The sequence below is a fragment of the Podarcis erhardii genome (assembly GCF_964252035.2).
Source record: "Podarcis erhardii genome assembly, chromosome: 6".
Classification (NCBI taxonomy): domain Eukaryota; kingdom Metazoa; phylum Chordata; class Lepidosauria; order Squamata; family Lacertidae; genus Podarcis; species Podarcis erhardii.
In genome coordinates this window covers 55,890,842-55,916,315 of record NC_138510.1, presented here as the reverse complement: position 1 = coordinate 55,916,315, position 25,474 = coordinate 55,890,842, and the positions used below count along the sequence as shown (strand labels likewise).

The following is a 25,474-nucleotide window of genomic DNA, read 5'->3' as shown; positions in this document are numbered from 1 at the left end:
TGGGGGGGGGGCAGAACCGATCTATGTGTAATTGTGATTGGTCAGTTAAGTATTTTTATTTATTTACTTGATTTTGGGGGTAGCTGCCCTCGCTTGGCAATACCCCCCCCCAAGTTTTTAACTATCTAATCTAATGCAGAATTCTAGGGAACTCAAAAACTTGTGCACCATTTTGTGACATTTTGGTTGGCATAATAAAAGCATTGCCCTAACATGTATTTTGGAATGTTACATTATGTTTTTAAAGAGCTTTTTTGACAGCTGTGTTATTTAATGGCTGAGATTTAATTACCTCAAACTGTCATTTATTCAAAGGAGGAGACATGAAACCCTTTTATTTAAAACAACATAGGAGACCCTAAAAGGTGAAAAACTTCATAGTTAAAAAGGTAAAAAAAAAAAGAAATTATAAGCTAAGAAGCTGATAATGTTAGTAGGAAACTGTACGTGTGAGTTTTGCTGAAACACCATCTCAGGTTTCTCACTCTTCTGCCACTATGTGGTTATTTGATCCTGGTTTAAATGTATTTCCCCACCAAATCTTCTAAATGCTGCAAACCAAATAGAGCCTTGCTTGTGACCCAAGTTACCTCCTCGCCTTTAGCTTACCTGTACTTCAGATGGTGTTGAATGGAATAGATCTAGTAATAATAACATAGCATGAAATTGGCGTTGGCACTGAGAGAATATCAAAAGTAATCTTCTTCCTTTATATTTGCTTGTGTTCTTTTGGGGTCCTTTTCTTTATCCTATCTTTATGATAAATGATTTTCATACAGCGTAATTTTTATGATAGGCATGAAAACTGAGAACCTCTGGGTTTATCAGTTTCAGGAACCAAAAGTATATCACATTTCATGAATAGAGTACATGCATTTTGCCTGTTTGTAGTTATGAATATAAATGAAACTACATTTTATCTACATCCCCTAATGGCAGAGTGGGAAATTATTGTTATGAGATGGAATCTACCTTCACACTTCAAGCATGGTTATCTGTTGCTGCAAAGCACCAAAGGATACCTGCGAACTCTCACCATATCAAGGTGTTAAGCCTCATCAAATGGACTGTTCTTTGCCCTCTTAGAATCCTGCTGGTATCCATTATAGCAGAAATAATTTCCATCTGGTTTTTCAGAGCACTGGAGAGCTTGTTAACATTGCCTGCTGATCATATGTCACCTCTCCTTCTTCCATTTTTAGCTGCGCTGAAGAGCCACAGTCTATATAGTTTCAGAAAGTTGAGTTTTATCAGCTGATTAGTTTTTGCACAACTTTGAGTACCTCACTTACAAACTAAACTCAAAGTGTTGCTGTTCATGCGCGCGCGCACACACACACACACACACACCACTGCCAATAGTGGATTATTTATTTACATAGACAGTTGTACACTTGCAAATGTAGTGAAAAAGGTAATCGGTCTTTTCCATTAGGGCTGAATGGAAACATCCAAACATATCAGCAATTGGATATCATGAAGATTTCAGAATAAAGTTTCCACTTGTTTGGTATCAGTGATGTTGAGATACCCCAGTTCAAATATATACAAATCTTTTATTTGTGCATTTATTCATTTCTTGCAATTTATCATTGCTCATACAGTATCTGCTTCATAAATACTTCATTGATAAAAAAAATCTTGTGCCAGCCATTCAGTTTCAAATTCATGGTTTTTCCTTTAGGCTTCCTCAATCATTCTACAGTGGTCTTACATGATTATTCTCATAGATAAGACATCTTGTTGAAAGGTGATTATAATAACAATTACCCCTACTTTGACCACTAAAGCCTAATCTTCATCTTAATATAAAAAAGCTAAAAAGGACAAAAAAATACCACAAACCATTACAAAGTTCTGCTTGAGTTACTTTTCAATTACAGTGGGTGAAGCAGAACGAAATTGTTACAGCCACTTATTGATTGTGTTGCTATCCGTTAAGGTACAACAGAAGAAGTCCATCATATTGTGTAACAACTCAACTATTTAAAATAACAAAGACTTCCTTTTGTTTTACTTTCTTTTGCCTTTCTTTTGCCATTACCCTGACAAATACATTTTGCTTCAGTGCCACAATCAAATTCAAGAATCATAATGAAGAAATTTTGTATTAGAGTTGACATTTCTTCTTCTTACTTAGCTGACAAAATCCTTCTGTGTTTGCATTCAATTTCAGCAGCTGAAGCAGAACAAAGGTAATGAAATATATTAATTACATTAATGATGTTTTAGTGAAACTGGCTGCCTCCTAAAGAGACTGCATATATGAACTATAAGTGCAGATCCTATCTGTAGGCAAGTGATTAAAAGCCACCATGTTGTAGTTATAATTATAGCTTCTTTTAATAGTTAAACTATGTCACTGGGATCCTTGAAGATTTGATAACAAAGAGCAAAATCTCAGCCCTTGAGCTGGGGAAATGTTCAACCTCTGTGAAACCTCAGGGTTGCACTGAGTGAGATCTGAGCTATATAGAATTAAACATACTCTTTGACTTCTAGTTGCTTAGAACTCATTGCCTGCATTCTTCATTAGATCTCTTACTCATATGGGGCACTATAAAAAAAAAAAATCATTGTAAACTGGGCTGTCCATGGATACAGTCCATTAAAGTCAGCAAATGCTGTCATAGATATTGCTATCTAGCATGCTTAATCTTGAAGTGATGTGGGAGACACACACAAATTGAACATATCAACTGGCATGCTTTCAAGCTGCTAGGTTGGCAGGGGACATATCAACAGTAGAGCTGTTCACCAGATTCACCCAACGTCCAAGTTATATAGGGCATATTCAGACAGCATTAGACGAGATGAAAGTCAGGTTTGATTGGCCCAGAGCAATCCATGGCTGTCAGGGGTGAGGGTGGAGGTGCATCTGTGAGAAAGAAGAATCAGGCAAGATGGCGGGGGGGGGGTGAGACCTGCCAGACCAATGACTGTGTCCTCCCAGGAGAAACAAGGCCCAATCGATCCCATGGGATGTGGGTACTGGGATACAAGTGGATTGCAGTGGCCAGCACCATACAGGATTGGATCCTCCCACTTTTAAAGAGCAGGATTCAATATTTTGTTGTGCCAGTACACAGTACGCTTTAAAAAACCCTATTTTAACTGTATGTTGAGTCTCCATCTGCAGATTATGTATATTTGCCAGGAAATGTATGAAAGAAGTCGATGAATTTATATTCTCCAGCATTTGAAATATTTATATACTGCCCTTCATCAGAAATTTATTCCAGGCTGGTTCACAATAATGCTGCAGTTGAAAATGCCCAGATATTGGGGGGCCACTAGAGGGCACATCGGAAGATGGCTGACAATAACATCTCTCCGACCCACACGAGGTAATTTGGAGGCTATGATGGGAGTAATTAGCCTCCCTACACCCCCCCCGGATGATGGGGGGGACTGCCCTTGCCTGCTGTGCCCTATACCACCCCCGAATTTGTGGGGATGGGGGCACTAGGCACAAAGCCCTCCTGTGGGATTCCGGCACTCCTGGACGCTGTCCCTGATCCATGCCACTAGCTGCAAGAACTTCAAAAGAAACAATTCGGATGAAGGAATGCACATATCTCAAGGAAGGAGGGGGAGTAAAGACTGCTAACAGAAGAGATCTCTGATAAAACAAGACAAGAATAAAACATGAGAAGATACGCCAAGATACGGTATGGCAAATGACTGATGGAGGAGGGGGAAAAACTTTCCTTTCTTTCCTTATGTGATTAAACAAGAATCCCCTCCCCTCACGAGTCAGAATTGTTGTTTTAAGGACTTAAGCTGTGGATTTAAGGCTGTGTGGAGATAAACTTTCGAACCAAAGCATGTTTTAAGAAGAGCGTGGAATGTATAAGAGCTTTGGAATGACGCAGTTAAAAATGCCGTCGCCATATTGGGAAATTCTGTCGGAGGACTTAAGTCTGAGAGGAGAAATAGAGAAATAGAGCTGTTTTTATATTGTGGGTGAAACTCCTCAGTGGGACTTAAAAATGACAGTTCTGTAATTAATGATGGAAAGAGCGCTGCTATCTATGAAGGTGATGATATATGGAAACCATCTCGATTTGAGGATTGGAAGAACGGAAAATTCACACAGGATTATTATTGGCTTAAGGAGACTATCAGAAGAGATCATAAAGAAAAAAGAGAAAATATATGAACAAGATGTGATGTGGAAACAGAAAGATAAGACTGGATAGAATTATGAACTCTGTTTGGACTGATTTGGATTGATTTGGACATTAACGCAGTAGCAAGAAGATGATCAGAATCCCCCTTCGGATCTTGAAATATGGGTCCCCCCAACAAAATTTAAAATTCGGCTTTGTAATTCGGAATTTATGTGATGTGATTTAATTTGATTTGATTGGCCGGTTAATAAAAATTATTTAAAAAGAAAAAGAAAATGCCCAGATATTGATTGGACTGTGCACAAAAATCCCTATTTATGGTTTCTATTTTTTATAGCTATTCTTCATGCCTTAATGTAAATGTGCACAATTGCTGGTGTTAGTGCATTTTTCTCAATTCAACTCACAAATGCAGTAGGTTTGCACAGCTTGTGAAATCAATGACCAGCTGAATACACATAACCCCCCAAAAGTCTTAGGTCTGAGCTTGTTTGACACATACAATGATATGTTCATTGGAAATGATTACTAAGTGCCCTGATTCCTAAAATATTTGGGTTCATATTCTGTTTTCACTTTTATGTCCACATATCTTATTTTTGAGTCATTTAAATAAGAGACATATTGTGGAGCTCTGTCATTTAAGCAAAATTGCTATTCTGCCATCCATAAAATTGCTTGCATCTCATGGACACCTCTGACTTATTCCAATTGGTTATTACATATGTTTGCTTCTGTTTCAAAAAATATGAAAGTGGAAAAAATGCTTTAAAATTCAGGTCACAGAATCTGGCAGAGAAACACATTTTCAAAATGATGTTTTACTTAGTGGTCTTTCTCTGTCTCTCAATTATTGGCTGAGTAACAAAAAATACTTGACAATTCTTCACCAATCTCTCGGACAATTCAGATGCTTGAATTAGCCAGTAGGTTAAAAAAAGGGGGGGATTAAGCATCAAGGTTTCTCTGTTAATCTAGCTATTTGAATATATTTTCATAGCAGCCAATGCCAGAGCTGCCAATATACAGAAATGGAACTAGGAAAAAAATTGACAGAACTCCAAAATCTAAAATTACAGTTGCACAGTCTGATTTACATTTCAAATGCAAATAAAAAAGACCCAAGCAATTGAACACCTATTGCTCTTACTGTTATAAGTTTAAACAGAATAATTAACTATCTGATAAATGTTTGTTAACTTATGGAATTCAGTGTCAATATAAAATCATATGTTTGGAAACAGTGGGTGATATCCCGCTAAACCATACTTACAGTTGACCCATTGAAAATAATTAACTTAAATTGGTCAAGTCTATTCATCTCAATGAATACTCTGAGTACAACTTAGTTGGATTTTTAGGCTGCAATCCTATGCAAGTTTGCCAGAGAGCACACACCATTGAACATAATGGGACTTCTTCTGATTGAAACAAGCATAGGATTGCACTGTAACTCAGTAAAATCCTATAATTTACATCTCTAGAAACAAAGCTTTCCAAACATTTCATGTTGGTGACACCCTTTATAGACATGCATCATTTCACAACACAGTAATTCAGTTTTATTAGCAAACTGGAGGTAAAACTAACCCATTTCCAGCCCCGGGAAGAGTGCGGGGAGTGTTTGCATGACAAACCTACACACTGCACCCAACATAATAATGAGTCATGACACACAGTTTAGAAAACTCTGGTCTAGTATGAAATCTCTAAGCATTTTTGCTGTCGCCTCATAGGACCAAAATCAGCTCCAGTTCTGCATAATATAGGCCATAGTATATTTTATTTATTTACAAAATATGTTTATATACCATGATCTGACTCTGGTTTTTAGCTTGAAAGAAATGTGGACAGAGTTGAAAGATAAATAAATAGCTAGTCCAGCTTTTTCACTCTGCAATTATTAAACAGTATGTCTATGTCCTGTGTCCTTTATGATCCACCCTTATTTTCTCAACAGTTTACTGGCTCTTGACCAAAATGGGAGCATATGTATCTGTACAGATTCTGTCTGTTAACATATATTTAGTTGCTGAGCCTTTGGCATTTAGTTGCATTCTTTCCCCCATTTGTAGTATCAAATTTCTTTAGGTAGCATGGTTACTATTGTACCCGAGGAAGTGCAGCTAGCAATTGAGTTTATTTCAGAACACTTCCTTGCGTGTTCTTGAAAATAGGTCATTTTTCTCCAGTGGGAATTGCAGTAGGTTTCTCTAACACGGCAAACATTCAGCGCATGGTCTACAGGCAGAAAGAAAGATGTTTCTGCTAGCTTTTCCTCTGATTAAAATGTGTCCCAAGTTGGGGGTCAGCCAAGTTGCTAAACTTGTCAGAAGAGTATTTCTCAGATGAAACTACAGTTTTTAAAAAATCATAAACTATGATTATGATGCCCATGTCATAAAGACTTTGCCTACAACCAAGCATGTAATTATTCAGAACTGTCTGTCACATTGAAGAGACCATAGATTGCTCCATTGCCTGGCTTTCTGAACAGATATTAGTTCTAAACCATTGAGTACTATCACAAATTAACCACTGTACCAGAAGGGCAAAGTTAAGAGATGTTGATCCCAATGGGAAAAGATTGACTAGTTTCTGTGTTGATGTGGAATGTTAGCCTCCTGCTTTTTAGCCAGAAAGCAGAGTGGGAATAACTTTCTACTTGAAAGTCAGAAAGGAACTTGAGTATGAACAGGAGAGTCTTGTATACTTATGTTATGCCTAGTTCGATGATTTTTAGATATTTGCTGGGGGGGGATGTGTGCCCCTTTGTGAATAAAACCCTGGGATAGAGTGGAACAGACTGTCAGATTTTGTCCAACCACCCCTAGGTTGCTGTCCACCAACCCCCTTTCTCTCATTCAAATAAACTTCTAAGCTTGTCAATTATGCTGAGTTAATTCTAATATTTGGAAGAAATAGTCAAAAGGTTGGATCCAACCAAGTTCTACATGCAGTAGGCCCATTGAAATTAGTGGACTTGAATACCTCAAGTCCATTAATTTCAATGGGTCTACATCTAGTAGAACACAGCCCAATGTGCACAATGCTTAAATACAAAAGTATTACAAAAATGGAGAGTGAGTAAGTCAGGGATAGCCAGCATGCTTCCCTCCAGAGGTTGTTGGACCCCAAATCTCAGCAGCCCCAGCCAGCATGGTCATGGAGCAGTTCTCCAACAATATCTGGAGGGCACTACATTGACTACCTCTAGTGTAAGTCATTAACAGAGACTTCTATACCACTCATATTCTCTTTTGTACAGTTTATTTCCTTCCTAGTCCCACCTGCCTATTTTTGTATTCATAGCAGTCTTCCCCAACCACAAGGGATGGGGGTGGTAAAACTTGAATTCATGCTAATTTTTAAAGATCAGATTTGAAATTCAGAATACGAAGTCATATAACAGTTAGTTCCACCCATTTTAAATGAATGTTGGGTTCATTAAGGAAAATCTTTGGGTACCATTTACTTGTCCTAATTTTGTTTACATTGAATAGGATTTTGTTTGTTTATTGTTGACAGCAATTGTAGAGCTTTAATCTTCCAAGCTGATGTTCCTGTACCTCTTATTTCATATGGGGTGTTGAGATATAGTAGTTTTCATTAAAATAAAATTGTTGACAGACGTTGCCTGTAATTTAAGTTAGGAAGGGTATGTAGGCTTTTTGTACCGCCTAAATAAACTTTATTTTGTATCTGTACTCTAAAATATGAAATGACAGGCAACACATGGTCTGTAAATTATAGGACACAATGGTGCAAGGACATATGGTGATAAAATTGAAGCAATTTCAAAGTACAGCCATATCAACCATTTCCCAATTCACCCTTGTAATCACAAGCATGTTGCTTGCTTTGGAATGGCATCCTTAGTTATATTGCTTTCACATGCTTCATGTGGTCTCTGTTAAAAATCTGTCTATGCGGGAGACTCACTATATTAATTTGCTTTGTTTTAAATCTTTATTTTTATTTCATGTCTTGTCTCTAGAGAGAGATTATTCTGTGCCTTGATCCTCCAGCGATTTAAATATGTGTAATGCAGGGCATGTACTACCATCCTTAGGAAGCTTAAACCACATTTATTACTCTTCCCTTCATAACAGTAATGTCAAATGCAAAGTTCTGTAGCATGCCTGTGGGTATTCTAGGTGCTGTGACACTTCCCTTGAATTTTGCTTAGATCCTAATGAAGTCTTTTCAAGTTTTTCTCCTATGTGTGTTCTAATTATTGGATGTTTCATAAGGGATCAAAAAACTTGCACAGAAAGATCATTTGTTGCAAAGTAGCTTTGTGTGTGGGGGGGTGAGTGTGGGTGTATTTTCACTTCTTTGGGAGATTTAATTTAATCAGGATAAAGGCACTCACATCTTCTAGCTATCCAGAGACCCTAAAGTTTCAGCTATTCATGGTAAATTCAGATGAGCTGCCATTAATCCCTGTTGTTATTTCCTATCAGAAACATGTATTTCCACTCACTTTTGTGATACTGCAAGAACATCATTCAGTTGTCTCCTATTTTTTCTGCCATTTGACCTCTGTCTACTTTCCTAGTCATTAGGTCTTATTCACAATTAGAGAGAAGAGAGAGGTGCTTCTTAAACACCTCTCTCTTCTCTCTAATTGTTAATCATGATAACAAGTTAGGTGTATAGGTACAAAAGCTACTGTATTTTATATTATCCCAATAGGATGGTTTCATCAAAGAATCAGATGAACAGCTCAAATAGCTGTACCAAGAATTTATATTGTTCAAGCTGTTAACTCTAGGATAGTGTCAGAGTATCCTTGATCCATATATCTTAATTTGCATAATATAAAGACTGATTCTTCTGAGAGTATTTTCACAACAGAAGGTCACCTGGAAATATATAAAAGCTTCACAACCTGCTTCTTTTACAACGCTCTGTGCAACTTTCACAGCCTTGAAGGATTGATGAACAGAACTCGAAATGTATTAAGATTAAAATTCCATCAAGGTATTCTACCTAATTATATATGAAGTATCACCTTGATTGATTGATTGACAAGTGGTAAATGAGCACAGAAGAAAGCCCAGAGACATTTCCCCCTGGAAAACATAATGTGAACTAATATATCAGCTGGTGGCATTAGTTTTACTAGTTTTTTTCCTGGTCATTTCATCTGCTTCTGCCAGAATTCTGGGATCTTTATAGTACAGACTGTTCAGTTTATTTTCATAATAGTTCTTTCAAAGTCTTTTGAATGATCAAAAGAAATAAGGAAGGTCAAACTGCATTAAGTCACAACTATGAAAGGGAAAAGATAGGATGTGAAGCTAGGAAAACTTCATCACCTAATCCTGTGAATTACGGTGTTTGGGTTCCAGTGTACCAGTAAAGGCAGTTGTTACCAATGGCACTGCTGTACAAGGTTACATCCATAACTTTTGCAAATTGAAGCTGAGATTTAGGATGGGACAAGGGACATTTAGCACAAGGATGGTCCAGCAGCACCAGGTAATGCTAGAAAGAGACAACAGAAGGTACAACATCTAAAATAAGAAAGGAGAGAGATAGAGCACAGTAGTTGAAACCTGAAAGGGGAGGAAAGGTAGAGCAGGGAATGTATGCTCATGTGTGGGTATGTGTGTGCATATACCGTGGCAGAACATTTGTCCATCTAGCTCTGTATTATCTACATAGGTAAACTGATGTAATACAACTCCCATCAGCCTCAGGTAGCATAGCCCAGTAGTCAGGGCTTCTAGTTGTTGTAGTCCAGCCTATATGGAGGATACCAGGTTGCCTACTCCTGGTCTACACTGACTGGCAACAGCTTTCCAATGTTCCACAGTTTTTCCTGACCCCAGCTGGAGATACCAGAGATTGAACATGCAATTTCTTGCATATGAAACATGCACACTATAACTGAGCTCTGTCCACAACCGACACCATTTAGTTGCACTCAGTACAATTGTGAAATGCCATTATTTATTATGATTTTCACTGCACCATTTTACTAAAAAGTAGAGGTAAGCTACCCTGCTTTGGGCAGTAAAATGCCCTGCATTGGCCCAAGTGCAATACTGTGGAAGGAATTAGACAATTGAATTGTACAGTGCCTGGCCCTAAAATAGGATGTCAGTATATCCAAGAGATCTTTGGCACCTGTTATTTAGAGGAGTAGATGCATTCTAGAGTACAACTAAGATTTACTGCCATGCCAATTTGCAAAGCCTGGAATCTGCAGTTCAGAATGATCTGGTTAGCTGGTGTCACTAAAGGTTCAACATTGTATCCTAATTAGGTTAGAAATAGGATGTCTGCATCAAACCTTACTCCTACACATGCTTATTAAGATTCTATTCACACACCTACAGAGATGATTCCATAATTTGCTATAGCAAAAATTTACACAGCCCTTCTGCTTTCTGGAGTGACAGTGGTGTGTCTGTGACTAAGCTTTTGCTGGCCAACTTAATCTGCCTGGTTGCAGTTTAAAGCTATTTTTGTTTTGGTTTTTTCCTTTAGTAGACCTGATAAAGTACTGTTCTGCCTCCTCTTACAGCTAAACTACATGTGTCACCAGTGCATCACTGCAAGTACTAGGAATCTTTAAAAACAAACAAAAAACCTATCCACCAATCCACATGAAGCTGACACAAAAACTCCATACAAACACTATGTAAAAGAATGAAAGATCATTCCCCTCTTCTTTCTCCCACCTCTTTCTCCCCACTTCTCCCTCCCCACAACCTAATAATACCTATGATAGCAGTGTCTCACACCCAGTGTAACTGACCCGTAGAAAGGACTGTATGAACTGAAAACAGAGACGTTTGTATGTTCCCTTTCATTCTCTTCATTCTTCTGGCAACTGTCTCCTTATTAAGCCAACCACACTGTGCACTTTCTCATTTCCCCTTTTTGTTATCAATTTGTAACTCCTTGAATTATCTTCTTACTGATGTTTGTTCTGCCACTTCTTTATTTATGCTCACATAACTAATTTTCCCCCTCAGGCTTTCTCTGACTTATTTGCTCTTTTGTTGCTGTGCTTTGTAACTTCCTGCTCCTCCCATTACCTACTGAAAGACAAACCTAGATGGGAGTTAAGCCTGTTACACTGTCTGTAGCTACCAGCGCAGTCCTTTAGAATCAAGTCTGCTCCTATCTGCATTGTTTCATTCTGGACAAGCTTATGCATGGTAGGCTGTTGAAAGACTAAGGCAGAATTATTATTTCATTGTATTATCTGCCCTTCACTGTAAGGTCCCATGGCAGATTACAACAATTTAAAACAGAATATATCAACACAACAGATTGTGGTTTGGAGTCATGGTCTCACCAGCAAGATAGGGGAGCTGTCCAGCTGAGAATGAAGGCAAGTGCCAGATCTTAGTACATGACTGCTGAAACACAGCAGTGGTGTTGTCCATAAGACAGCTATAACAAGGAGCTGAGTGGTACATAGAATCATAGAGTTGGAACGGAGCCTGAGGATCATCAAGGCAGGAATATGCAGTTTCCCATATGGGGATCAAACCTGCAACCTTGGCATTATCAGCACCATGCCCTAACCAACTGAGCTACTCATATATTGCACCAGCCAGGTGGAAACTGAGGGCTCTTTTGCAGATTTTGTGGAGCCACATTTTCTGCATCAGTGTAAACTATGCCCTGGAAGCACTTAACTCTCCAGGAACAAAGTTTGAAAAGGGGAAACTTTTTGCTGCAAAGTGAGCACCCCCAATTTGTAACTGGTTCTTTCTGGGCTCACAGCTTCCTTTGCCTTTGGTGTGTGGGACACCCTCTGACAAAAGAAAGTCCCAAGTTATGGCAATTATGTACCTGAGTGCATGTTTTTGACCAAGTCCAATGGTAGGCCATTCTTCATAAGGGCTGACCTGGAGACCTGGCTAGTAAAATCACACTGCTCCTGGTACCAGCACATAACCCAGTCTGGGCTGGTGGGGCTCCCCGTCCTTTTCTAAGGTTTGTCCTATATGACTCAGGCTCTAGGAGCTGACACATCCTGAAAGGAACTTTTATTTTTAGAGAGAAGTGATCAGTCCTTAAACAGTTGCATCAACTCACTCATAAAAGATAGTAATTAGCATGAGTCTTATACTTGATACTCTGGTTTCCATGAATTTGTTGGGATGGTGTATGCTGCACAGTGTGTTTCATGTTAAGATTGTATAATACATTTCTTACATTATGTAGGATTTTATGTATTGAAGTACACTGCCCTGAAATTGTCAGATGAAGAGTAGCTTAGAAATAAAATGACAATAAGAATAAAAGTTTAGATGAGATAAATTAGAAATTAGAAAATGCAAGCCATCAATAAATACTTCACACATCAGAATATTCCAAGGTTTAAATAAGTCATCAGCAAACAACTAGGAACCAACGTGTAAATTTATATTAAATTTAAATACTCAGCCTCTCTTCACACTTCAGCTGTTACAGTGAAAAAGGTAATACACTATCTCCTTTCTCAAAATCATGAAGATGGCAAGGATGCCTTTCACAAAGTCAACATGTCTGCAACAGTGCCTTCCTCCCCTGCCCTCCTCATTGACTCTTATTTTCTCACCAGTTTGGACAAAGTTGTAGCTGAAGACTGTATGTGCTTCAAAATATCTGAGTGCTGTGTTTTGCATACAACATTATAAAGGAATGGTTATACCAAGAGTGTGTGTAGAGGCATCAGAATTTGATTATATGTAGAATGTAATCTCAGTACTGCACTATCCTCACAGAACAGTGTATTGCAAGAATATTCCAATTGATATTCTGAGTGGTGTATTTCTCTTCAATCATCCTCCTGAATACTATTCCAACCAGGAGATGATCAGAATACTGAACTGAATCAAAATGTATACATTAAATTGCTTATTCAAATGTCTGGCTTTGATGTTTGTAGAGAATTTAAATAGTGGGCAGCATATTCTGAGTTTTGTTTGATGAGTAAGAGATGCTACTAACAGCAGAGATTATAAACGCACATAACATGCTGCAAATGTGGAAAAATGCAGATTTTTGCTATTAGTTTTCACAGCTGCATTTGCATAATATCACTCTAAAGGCTGCATGCCATCCCATGTAGGAGCCATCATAAAACATATTAATGTTAGTATCACTTTTAAAATATATCTTTAAAAATTCTGTTTTGGGTTTGTAAAAAAATAAATGCCACAGTTATTAAAAACTTGCAGAGGTCCCCCCCTTCTTTTAGAAACCAATAAAGGCGCACAATAATGCTCAATTTTTGAAAAGGCGATGCTGGGTCTGTATAAATCACACCCTTCTACCTATAAATTATTTTCTCAATCCTAGTGATGTGGCTATTTGCAATTCAGTACTGAACAAAAGGCTCCCCTTTCTTTATTGTTACTGCACATTTTCCAGAGTTGAGCTCTATAACTGAAAACAGGATTTAATAGAAATTGGTCCTGGTGATCTCTGACTCATATTAAGATTTTTCATGGACCTAATTTTAGTGTCACTTCAAGAATTGCTGGTAGCCCCTCAGAGTGGTGATCCTAAAAGCACCTTGCACTTGGCTTGTCTGGTTCTGCCCGTCCAAGCACCTCCCCAGCTTCTGAGCTCTGTCTATCATAAGAGTGATTGGCTAATCAATGTAAACATCTGTAAAGGCCTGCCAGCATAAAAATGTCAGGAGACACCTGGAAGTCAAGAGTGAGGATGCCTGCCAAATCCCTGCTGGCAGAGTGTTCCATGGCATGGGACTGGTGAGAGTAAATGCTCAACTTCTCCTGGAGGCTCTGTAACATGGAGGACAACTCCAGAGAGAATGCATGCCAACAATAAATTCTCTGTAGGGATGAGCAGTTTTGCTCTGTCCTGTTCTGTGTTTTATTGTCGTTTAGTCATTTAGTCGTGTCCGACTCTTCATGACCCCATGGACCAGAGCACACCAGGCACTCCTGTCTTCCACTGCCTCCTGCAGTTTGGTCAAACTCATGCTGGTAGCTTCGAGAACACTGTCCAACTATCTCGTCCTCTGTTGTCCCCTTCTCCTTGTGCCCTCCATCTTTCCCAACATCAGGCTCTTTTCCTTTTTTTTAAAAAAAGATATTTATTAAAAGTTTAGAGATTACAAAAATGAGGGGGGAAAATAAAAAATAAAAAAGCAAACATAAAAAAAAATTAACAACATATACATTACAATATATAAAAAATAGGTAGGGAAAAAAATAGAAAAAAATACAGCAATAACAGGGAGTCTTCTCTTCTCATGAGGTGGCCAAAGTATTGGAGCCTCAGCTTCAGGATCTGTCCTTCCAGTGAGCACTCAGGGCTGATTTCCTTCAGAATGGAGAGGTTTGATCTTCTTGCAGGCCATGGGACTCTCAAGAGTCTCCTCCAGCACCATAATTCAAAAGCATCAATTCGGCGATCAGTCTTTTTTATGGTCCAGCTCTCACTGTGTTTTACACCTCCCAAATGAAAGCTGTGGCTTTCAACTACCTACTGGGGTAAGTTCAAAGCACTGGTTTTAGTGTATAAAAGCCCTATGGCACCTACCCTTAGGAAGTTCCTCTACTTAAATATTAGACAACTGTCTTTTCTGTCATCCTTTCAACCTACCTCTTTCAACAAGCCAGGGCTTGCCTGCCCATGAGGCAGGCTGACGCTGCTGCCTCAGGTGGTGGAACCCCAAGAGGCAGTGCACCCACAAGCACCCTGCCTACCCTGCCACCACTGGTGGGGAAGCAGCAGCTACTTCCAGTGAGAACTTGTGCACTCTATACCATCTCACAATACCTCAAGGCTTTTTTCCAGCTAGAACTCACTGAAACTCAGCTCTGACACCTCTCAGATGAGTGCCATTGCCATTATAAGAGAACAAGAAAAATAGCACTGCCAGAATCCGCCACTGGCATTACTGCTTTGTGTGTGCTCCTACATTTCCCAGGTAAGGGAGGCTTCAGGGGTGGGGGAGCTTTGGCAGAAATGGGACCTTGCCGTTTCACCTTAGGCAGTGAAATGGGACAGGTTGCCACTGCAACAAGACTTTTGAGATCTTTCCCAGTGTGCATCTGTACCTGAATTTTTATTTTATCTTCATAGAATCATAGAACTGTAGTTGGAATGGACACTGGGGGTTCTCTAGTCCAATCTCCTGCAATGCAGGAATCTCAATACATGGTCCCCCATCTAATTTGAAACCATACACAACCCTTAGCTTTGCATTGTGCTAGCAGTTTTATTGCTGCACCACTAGGAGGACTTTTTAAATTTCTTGTTGCTTGCCATCCTGGGCTCCTGTGTGAGGAAGTGCAGGATATATATTTAATAAACAAGAATATTCTCCCCTTCCTTTTTTTTTTTTTTAAACGAGATTGCTGCCGCTGGGTGACTGTGGAAAAATAAGAGGCCTGATGGAGCTGGTCTTTCAGCACTGTTATGTTGGTTAGTGTGTAAGGCATTTTGCAAGAAAAGTAGGAAACATTTTTCTAAATAAATCTTTATTGCTCCGTGTCCTCTCTTAATGGTATGAATTGCATTTCAACATGGAGTGCTTGTTCAGTCAGATTGCATTTGATAGCTCTTTGAGTCATGCACAAGGGACCACTCTCTCTCTGCTTGCTGTGTATCCTGAAACAGGCTGCCTGAAGCACTTTCCCAATGCAGGTGTGTGAAGTAGCTGCCACTGGATGGGATTTGGGGTGGGTGGGTCAGATCTTAGTGGCAAACAGCTCAGAGCAGTAAATGTGTTAGTGTTTGCTTCCTTTCTTCCTTACACTTTCCCTGACCTGCAAAGATTTTTTGACTTCACATTCACCATCACAGTAAATCCATGCAATGTTTGGATGGGTGGTATTTGTTGGTATGTTTTGGTATTTAAGTGTAACCGACTGAACTTGCTTATTAGTAATGTATAGCAGTGTTTCCCAACCTTGTGCCTCCAGCTGTTTTTTTGACTACAATTCCCATCATCCCTTGCCACTGGTCTTGCTACTCAGGGATGATGGGAGTTGTAGTTCAAAAACAGCTGGAGGCACAAGGTTGGGAAACACTGATGTATAGGATTGCACTGTAAAGCAGCCAGAGCAGGTGCAATGCTTTTATTAAAATTAATAAGAAAACTCTCATTTACTTTAAGATGGTAGCATCTTGCAACCCTTAATCATGCAGCTGAACATACAGTATCTACCATTTCAGAATTTACTATGTTACCTATTGCCACAATTGCACAAACCCAGATGTCCCCCCTCTGCTTTTCCATATGTTGTATATGTATATTGTCTTCCTTAGACCTGTAAAGTATGTTTGCTTAAATTATGTGGTGCAAGTCTACTATGAAACATTGCTTTATTACATATGGCTGCAGGAATGGGAATGATTCTGCACAATGTCTTGCATTAGTTTTTTGCTATATTCATGTTGAATAATTCTGAGGCACACTAGTATAGCCTCCCCCAACCCCTACAGCCATAGGAATGTGGATTGTTACTATTTCTTGTTCTGAATGGCCATGATGATTTTGCCTATGTTCATAAATTGTATTCCTTTTATATTGTATCCATTTTGCAGATACACAGAGTATTACAAAGCTTTGTTTGCAGAGCTGATACTGGATGGTTACAATGCATATCCATCCAGGCATTCTTATGGGCAAGGATGATAGATCCAAGTGTATTCCTATGACCTTGAAGCCCACTATCATTATACAGTACTAGAGAATAAATCCTATTGAACTCATAGGGAGTTACATCCAAGTAAAAGTTCTTCTGCACTTCTACAGCAGAAATGTATTACTCATTTCATAGAATCTCATCCCTTCCCCAAGGAGCCCAGAGCAAGATCCCTGGGGTGTGTGATAGGTTAGCCTGAGAAAATGTGACTGGCCAAAGGTCGCACAGTGAGCAGTGATTTGAATCCAGATCTCCCAAGTCTGAGACCAAGACTTTTAAATACTTTACCACACTAGTTATAGCCATATAACTAGTGTGGTGTGTGTGTATGTGTGTATATATTACACCCACTAGCATAATCAGAGAGAGTTACAAGCATATTCTATGTAATACAGAGAATGGCGGTTTTAAAATGGTTGGTGCATTCATAACACAAAAAGGTGTCAGGAAATTGCAAGAGCAAAAGGCCCTTCTCTATCAATACCCACAGAGAAAATTGTACTCAAGGGTCTGTGTGGCAGCTCAAGGTGCTGACATGTTGTGAAGACTTCATAGCAGAATGTCCCAAAGGGTATATATTATCACTGCATAATAATACATACCTATGACCATTTGGAAGATACACTATTTTCCAAAGGCAATTCTGAATTAATTTGTACATTTCTGTGATCACTCAAGAGTTGCTTTCTGGGTGCTGTCTTCTCTGTGTAAGTGGGAGGGGTGTTGAGGGAACTTCAAGATTCCCATGCCTTGAAGAGCTGCCTCAGGGAGGAGTGAAGAATGCTGAAGTGCCTGGAGGGGTCACAGGAGTGTGTCACCTGTGAGGGCAGCATTAGCACTTCCTCCTCTCTCCTCTCAGAGGGCACCACATAGCTGCTGCCTGCTCTTCCATCAAGATGGGCAAGTGATAGGAATAGCTATTGCTGCCTCCATGCCACTCACTCATCTCTAGCTGGTGGAATAAGGCGGCCGGGGACCCAGAGAGCACTGGCTCCCTCTCTGAACTTCAAAGTCCACAGCCGGGCAATACAGTACCTTGCGGCCAACTGAAGCCTGCATGTGTCATGCCATTTGACTGGGACAAGCAGGACTACTAAGAGAGCAAGATCGAACAAGAAGAGAGAACAGTGTTTGATCCCTACAGGAGCAGCTGCTCCTTACTTGTGCTCTTAACCGGATAGAGCACAATCGGGAACCCCCGGGCCCTTGCACGAGCAGCTAGGGTCGCTCTCCTTTTCCAAGTATCTCCTGGGCCCAATCCTCCACGCTACGTCTCTGAGACGAAGCGTGGGAGGCAGCTCTTTCCGGGAAGCGTCCCTGCCTGCCCGCCCGCCGCCTTTCTGGGGGTGGCGCGACAGGAAGGATTCCCCACGGCGGACGGTGGGGCCTTGCGAGAGGAAGCGGCTGCTGCTACTTGTGCAGGGACCTGCCGCCTTTGCACGCTCTTCTGTAGCCCTCTGGGAGCTGGAGGGCGTGCAAGGCGCAGCTCGCTTCCCCTCGCCTCGGGGGTGGGGGGGGGGGAGAGAGAGAGAGAGAGGCCAAGCTAGCAACAGGCACTGGCCCGCTCGCCTATCCCCTCTGGGTGGCTCACAAGCTTCCCACCGGGAGAGGAAGCAGCCGCCGCGGAGGGGGCATCCAGCGGGCCGCCGGGGGGAGACGTCTAAACTGTGGCCGAACTTTACCAAGGGCAACCCCCCGCTTGCACATGGGGATCGGCGATGGGGAGCCTGCGGGAAAGGCACTTCCTCCGCAGCACACGTGCGATCTCGTTGGGCAGCCCCGCCCGCGAGCCCCCAGTTCCCCCCCCCCCGCCGCGCGTGGCACGGAGGATCGGGGCCGCCGCGCCCCAGTCCCCGCAGAGAGCGCGGACCCGCAGCTGGCATCTCACACGCTCGCTCTCTCTCTCTCTAGCTGATGGGAGGCATGCTCCCGAAAGTCGCCCATCACTTGGGAATTCCCTCTTCCCCCTCCGCCATCCCCTGGCAGGGAGCGGAGCGGCACTTTCCCCTGCCGCACGCGCCGGGCCGATTCTCTCTGAGACGCGCGCCAGGCTGAGGTTCGCTCCGCTCGGCGCTCGACTCGTGCTGCTTGCTCGCAGCCCGAGCCCGAGGCTGCCTTGGCAAAGAGAAGCCTGTGCAGCCTAGACCGGCTCAGCCGAGCGCCGAGCCGGATTTTCAGGAACAATAACAGAAAGCGCTGGGGCTGAGGGAGCCGAGCCGCGCGGCCCCCTCCCTCCCTCCCTCGCTCGCCCGCCCGCCCCGCCAGCTCGTCGCCGGGCCGCCTCCCCCCCCCCACTCGCCCCCCGCTCGCGCCACAATAATGTACGCCTTCGTGCGGTTCCTGGAGGACAACGTGTGCTATGCCCTGCCCGTGTCGTGCGTGCAGGGCTTCAGCCCCAAATCCCGGCTTGACTTCGACAACCAGAAGGTCTACACCGTCTACCGCAGCCCTGCCCACGACCCCGAGGACGGCGACGAGAGCCCCCGCGAGCTGGGCGAGCGGCCGCTGCTGCACAAGGCCCAGATCCTGGCGCTGGCAGGTGAGGCAACCGGGGGCGCGCGGGGACGGCGGGAGGAGGGGGGTGCAATCCGGAGGCCAGACCAGTTAAAAAACCTCCCTGCTCCTGGAAGGAAAGGGTCGGGGAGAAGCTGCTGCTCCTCCTGCTGCTGCTGCTGCTGCTGCTGCTGCTCCCCCACCCGGGGAATGGGTGGGAGGGAAGAGGCCCGACTGCAGCCCCGCTATTTGTAGGGCCTGCCCGTCTCCGTGTGTGTGTGTTGCTGAGGGAGGGGTTTCATGCGTCTCCAGGGGTCTCTGCTGCAGAGGCCTAGGAGGGGGCTTCTCATAGGCACAGGGATGCTCATTCGTATGAGAATAGCAACAGTAATAATCTGAGGTTTTGTTTTTTGTTTTGTTTAAGAGAGTATTTTCCCAAGGTGCTCAAGAGTGCTTGAATGAATGTTTCTGGCTGAAGAAGGAATGGCTACAGGAAAGGATGGGGGCGTTTGGGTCAGGGGTAGCATGCCGAAATGGGCATAATGGCAAGGACTGGGAAGTTTGTGAGATCCTAGAAAACGAGGGTTCAGAAGGAACTGTTGCAGCGATTCTGTGCATGGAATGAGGAGGCCTTTGGTTATTTGGCCACGTGTGATAGGCATGGAAACCAAAGGATGAACATGGGCAGATTGGTCATGAGGAAGCTGAGGATGTGGTTACCACAGAAAAAGTCATAAAAAGCCCTGCGGAATAAAACAGAAGGATCATCCTGCTTTCAAAAGTAGTGTGCCAGATGATTCCAGGAATCCCACAAGCAAAGTATGAATGCAACAGTCCTCTGTTGTTTGCAGCCAAACAGCTGCTATTCAAAGGAATGCTGCTCTTGAATGTGGATGCTCTAGTGAACTACCATGGCTAAAGTCATTGATCAATTGTTTTTTCTTTACATCATCATAACATCTTGGAGCAGTGAGTTCCATAAGTTAGCTATATTACATGGTGGGATACTTTCCCCTGTATCCTGTGTCTGTTCTCATTCAATTCCATTGAGCAAATTTAATAGCATTTTGTGAGAATTAGTTCTAGTATTAAGTGAGCTTCTATGGACTTTCTTCAAAATGTGTGTCATCTTAAAAACCTCTATGAGGAGTAGCATATAGAGGCCATTTTATTACAAGAATTGCTCCTTCCTGTGATCCATTAGCAAAGGTGACCTACATGCATAATAGCACAGCTTACCAAAAAATCAGAGGCTGAAGAAGATGGATGGTAACAAATACATTTTCTTGGTAGTATATACCAGCTGGAAATACAGTGAGTCCCAGCCCCCAGATTGCAGACAAATGAACTGTCATTAGCCATGAGTGCTAAATGGAACTTTCATATTCAGAAACCATATACTTTTGAGTACCAGATATTGTTGACAAAAACTATGGCTAACCATAGTTTTCTGTCCTTTCTGCTCATGAACTGCCAGATGTGGTGCAACAAGGTTTTTCATGTGGCTGGTATTTTTACAAATTAACAGTGTAGTCCTATAAACGTCTACTGCTAGGTGAGTATGTATAGGATTGCACTCTTAAGTCCACAGAAGTACACACAGGAAGTATGCCTCACTGCACATAATGGGCACCTTTTTTTATTCACAGAGTCCCCCCCCCCCCCATCCACATGAATTAAGGGAGCCATGGTGGAGATAGGTGGACTTTATCCCAGGTAATCTTATACCCTTCTAGCCCCAGCATACAGATACAGCTTCACTATTTGAACCTAAATTCTGGCTAATACCGCCATACATTGTTTCAACAGTGCACAAGGAGAAGTAGGCCCCATGGCATATACCTCTCTCCTTTCCTACTGAGGTGTGGAAAGCAATTCAGACCTCTGGTCTGCAGCAACATGGCTTAACAGAGCAGAGTAACAACTTTCACACATCCACACCTCTTGTACCAGCCTGGTTCATTTTGTTAGCCAACACCTAAGCTGGTGCACCGAAGAGGCCCAGATCGTGTCCATTGCTGTCATGGGACAGAAGCAGGGCCTGCTGAAGAGCCAGTGATTCATTTACTTGCTCCTTCTCCACCCTCCAGAATGTCCCATTTTGTAGGTATATGCTTACCACCGTTGAGTGGGGTAACTGCTGGTGATGGCTCAAAGTATTCTGTGGCTTAAAGTGTTCTGTGCCGGTGGAGCTAGACAAGGCTGGGCAGAGGTACACCTCTGCTGCATACACACACACACACACACACATATCGTGGCAGTTCAGAGAGTTGGATCACAGTGATATTTCACGTGTCACATTGCAGACCTGTTAAGATGGCTGCAGAGGCTGATGGATTCTGAATAATTCCTGAGAGTCTTTGAGATTTTGTTGTTGTAGCTGCTGGTCCTGTTGAAGCCCTGATCACATTATGGAGTTCTGAAATGATGTGGACTGTAAATTCACTCCTCTTATTATTGAGCTGAGGCTGTACAGTGCCTTAGCTTATCCAATAGTTGATGAAGAAGGTGGGGGGAATGTCTAGAATACAAATAAGACTGGACAAAAGTAAGAGCTCATATTTGAGACCACTCTCTGGCAGCGATACTGCCCAACGAGTATACTGTTCTACCACTATTGTATCATCTCAGTGCCATATACTAATGTGTCTTTGAATGATGAGATGTCCCCAAATGAGTCCACAGAAAGATCTTAAGGAAACCTTGAAGGCCTATTGTGACTTACTTGGGGATAAAATTGCTGACATTCATCACAGCCTGAACAGCACAATTAAAACAATTTAGTCACAGATTTAGGGTGTTGCCTAATTATTTTCATAGTACATGCTCAGGAAGTGGTTATTAGTGTCAGCTACTGGCTGGTTGTGGGACGCGGGTGGCGCTGTGGGTTAAACCACGGAGCCTAGGACTTGCTGATCAGAAGGTCGGCGGTTCGAATCCCCGCGACGGGGTGAGCTCCCATTGCTCGGTCCCTGCTTCTGCCAACCTAACAGCTCAAAAGCACGTCAGAGTGCAAGTAGATAAATAGGTACCGCTCCGGCGGGAAGGTAAACGGCGTTTCCGTGCGCTGCTCTGGTTCACCAGAAGTGGCTTAGTCATGCTGGCCACATGACCCGGAAGCTGTACGGCGGCTCCCTCGACCAATAAAGCAAGATTAGCACCGCAACCCCAGAGTTGGTCACGACTGGACCTAATGGTCAGGGGTCCCTTTACCTTACTGGCTGGTCACTAATATTACTTCCAGTACCAGATATCAGTCAGATAGTAGATGGACAATTACACATTCCTAAATAATGTTGATTAATTAGATCAGGGTTTATGCTTAGGTTTGTCACAGAAACTGATTTGTTGGTTCTGATGACCTGCTGTGGAAGGACAGAAGAAGTGTGATACTGATAATTTTCTGGATACCTCAGTGGCGCATTTGCTATTATCAGCCACACCATCCTGGACCAGGTTATTGGAATGTAAGCACTTGGTGGATTCCAGAAGGTTGTCCTGGGGTCCTTTAGCTGTGGTTAAGGACAAAGGTCCAGCTGTAAAATGGAGCTCAGTCCAAACAAGATGGGATTTTTATTTATTTAAATAGTTTAAAGTTACACTTCAAGGTGGGATGCAACCTAAAGCAGGTTCTGTAGGTAAGTAGTCTGCCTGACTGAGGATCTGTTCTGCATAGGGTTGCATGCCTTCTTAAGTTTGCAGTACTGTTAGACCCATCCTTTGCTATGAACGCCCGTCGTGTTGGTGGCATGCAGCACTTTTCACAAAGTGCTTCAGACTAGAGTGCCAATTGCTACTCCTTCTGAGCAGACATAGCCTGGCCATGTTTATCCTTGTACCATTCAGGCTTGACAACTACAATACATTATGTGGAGCTGCACTAGGAACATAGGAAACTGCCTTATACCAAGTCATGCTATTGGTCCATCTTGCTTAGTACTGTCTGTATTGACTGCTTAGTACTGTCTGTATTGACTGGCAGGTGCTCACCACCATCCCTACCTGAAGATTCCGGGGATTGAACCTGCATTCGAGGCAGGTGCTCAACCACTGAGCTACAGTTCTTTTTCAGAAGTGTCTCATACTGAGAACATATCTACCATGATGATGATGGGCATGCGTTATCTTGCCATCTTAATTGACTTCCTGTATGTTTCCAGGTGGTGGTGCCTTGATCCCAGGATTTATAGGTTATGCCAAAGACCACCGGTTCTGAATAGCAGTTAAGAGACTTTTTTCAGTCTTTTGCTTGTTGAGGTTAGGTGATGTGCCTTCTCTGTAGTAGTTCCAATCTGTGGAATGATTCTACTAAGCACATGCTGGATGATTATTTTATTTTATTTTATATTAATTTCTTCTATGCCATGCAAAAATGGCTTTAGTTTATTGTTGCTTTTTCAGTTCTGCTGCTTTTATATTTGAAATTTCAACTTGATTGCTTCCTGTGCTGCCACATGTTTGTTTTGTTTGTTTTGTTTTTATTGTTTTGTTTTTATTGTTAAGCTACATGTTGCTAGAAAATACCTTTCTGAAGTGGGATAATACAAGTCTATCAGATAAATAAACAAATCCTTTCTATATGTGCTGTGTAAAATCACAATCTTCTATCTGTGAAACAGCACCCCACCCCACCCCCCACTGCCATACAGGTCTTGCAGAATTCTAGAAAAGTGCTTACATCAAGGATAAGAAGGAAGGCAAAAGGGGGAGAGAGAAAAAAGCTAGCCTTTAAAAGGCCTGAGCTACTGAACTATGATTCAAAGACTGGAAAGAGTAAACTAATACCATCACTGCTCCTTAGTTAGTTGTTTGCCCCCCTCCCCCTCGCAAATACAAGTTTGTTTGTAGCTTTAAAATATTATTTTTTAGTATATCTCCAGAGTGAGAAAACTACTTGTAGCACACAAGAATCCCAAGGGTGTTGTTATCTAAGAAAGGTACACATTGAGCAGAACATTCTGGGGGCATGCATAGAGAACAGGCTCTTCTTTCTAAGTATCCATTCTCAAGTTTGGGCATTATGAGCTGGCAGTTGAGGTGCCATTTTTAAAAAAACAAAACCCCCCTCTGTTTTACAGAGTTCAAAACCAAAATGTCCTTTACCCTTTTAGGATTGTTTGATCTCAAAGACATGCTGAAAAGTTGGGGGTGTGGTGACCCTGTTGGCAGGACTGAGAATTAACAATCCTCTGTGCCGCAAGAGGAAAACCTTATATAATCTAGAATAACGCTCTGTATTCAAAATGCCAAACAGCAGGATTTGTGCTAAACACACTGTGTTAAAATATGAGGTGAATATCATATCTGTTGCAAGACAGGAAGTGAAGCTCTAGCTTGTAAAAGGTACCTGTCGTTCTATAAATCATTATATATGCTGAGTACAACATACCTAGATGCTAAGTTCAATCAGTGCAGAACAAATGGTAGTTAACAACAGTGACAATTCCTGATTAGTATCAATTATTTAATCAGGGTGGCCCACTGCAAAGTTTTCACTGCCAAACTGTAGTTCAAACATTTGCTGTAATTTCCCCCAGGGTTGTGACTTTGATTTCATCATGTATATTTTACTGAAAGAACAACACCCTTCTATGACTACAGCATAATAATTAATTATTCGTATCCAAAATATAGGTAATTCAGTGGTGATATTGATGCAAAAATTAAGTTTTTTTATTGTCAGAAACTTCAAGCAAGTGCTTCATACAGTCTTTTAAAAACTCTTCCCTTCCTGGTTGGCTGGAGGTGATTTTTACCTGCTGCATGCCTGGTTACAAACGTGATGTAGGAAAATAAGAATTCTCAGTATGGGAAATGATGGCTCTCGATTGAGAATGCCTGATTTGGGGAAGACCCTACTCTTCTGAGGGGTTCCCCACCTCAAAAGCAGTAATACAGAATTTCCAACATTCATTAGACTCATAGAATTGTAGAGTTGGAAGAGACACCGAGGGTTCATCTCATCCAATTCCCTGCAATACAGGAATGACAAGGATGACAGCAGTTTGGACTAGTGAAGTGAAGGTTCTTGGAGTAGGCTGAGTTAGCTGTCTACCACTTGCTCATAATCTTGCTCTTCATTCATTTATTTCATGATTGTAAATATTGAACTTGTACAAGGTGTGGTCCATTCTGGCTGAGTTTTGTGAGCTAGGAAATTACATATTGCAGTGTGTATTTGAATATCTTGATAGGTATTCTGCCTGT

The 25,474-nt window shown here is 41.9% G+C and overlaps 1 protein-coding gene across 4 annotated transcripts in view; it reads left to right on the top strand.

The window, feature by feature from the left end:
• Positions 1–25,474, top strand: part of BEND5 (BEN domain containing 5) — a 721,515-nt gene that overhangs the window by 374,276 nt on the left and 321,765 nt on the right. Inside the window, exon 1 of one of the 4 annotated variants that reach the window (XM_081868272.1) lies at positions 18,777–19,313. The exons of 2 other annotated variants lie outside the window; for them this stretch is intronic. In XM_081868272.1, the coding sequence (XP_081724398.1) occupies positions 19,134–19,313 (180 nt within the window). In that variant the 5' untranslated portion in view covers positions 18,777–19,133. Of the gene's footprint in view, positions 1–18,776; positions 19,314–25,474 lie in introns of those variants that run through there. One more of the 4 variants, XM_081868271.1, reaches the window with a different exon arrangement.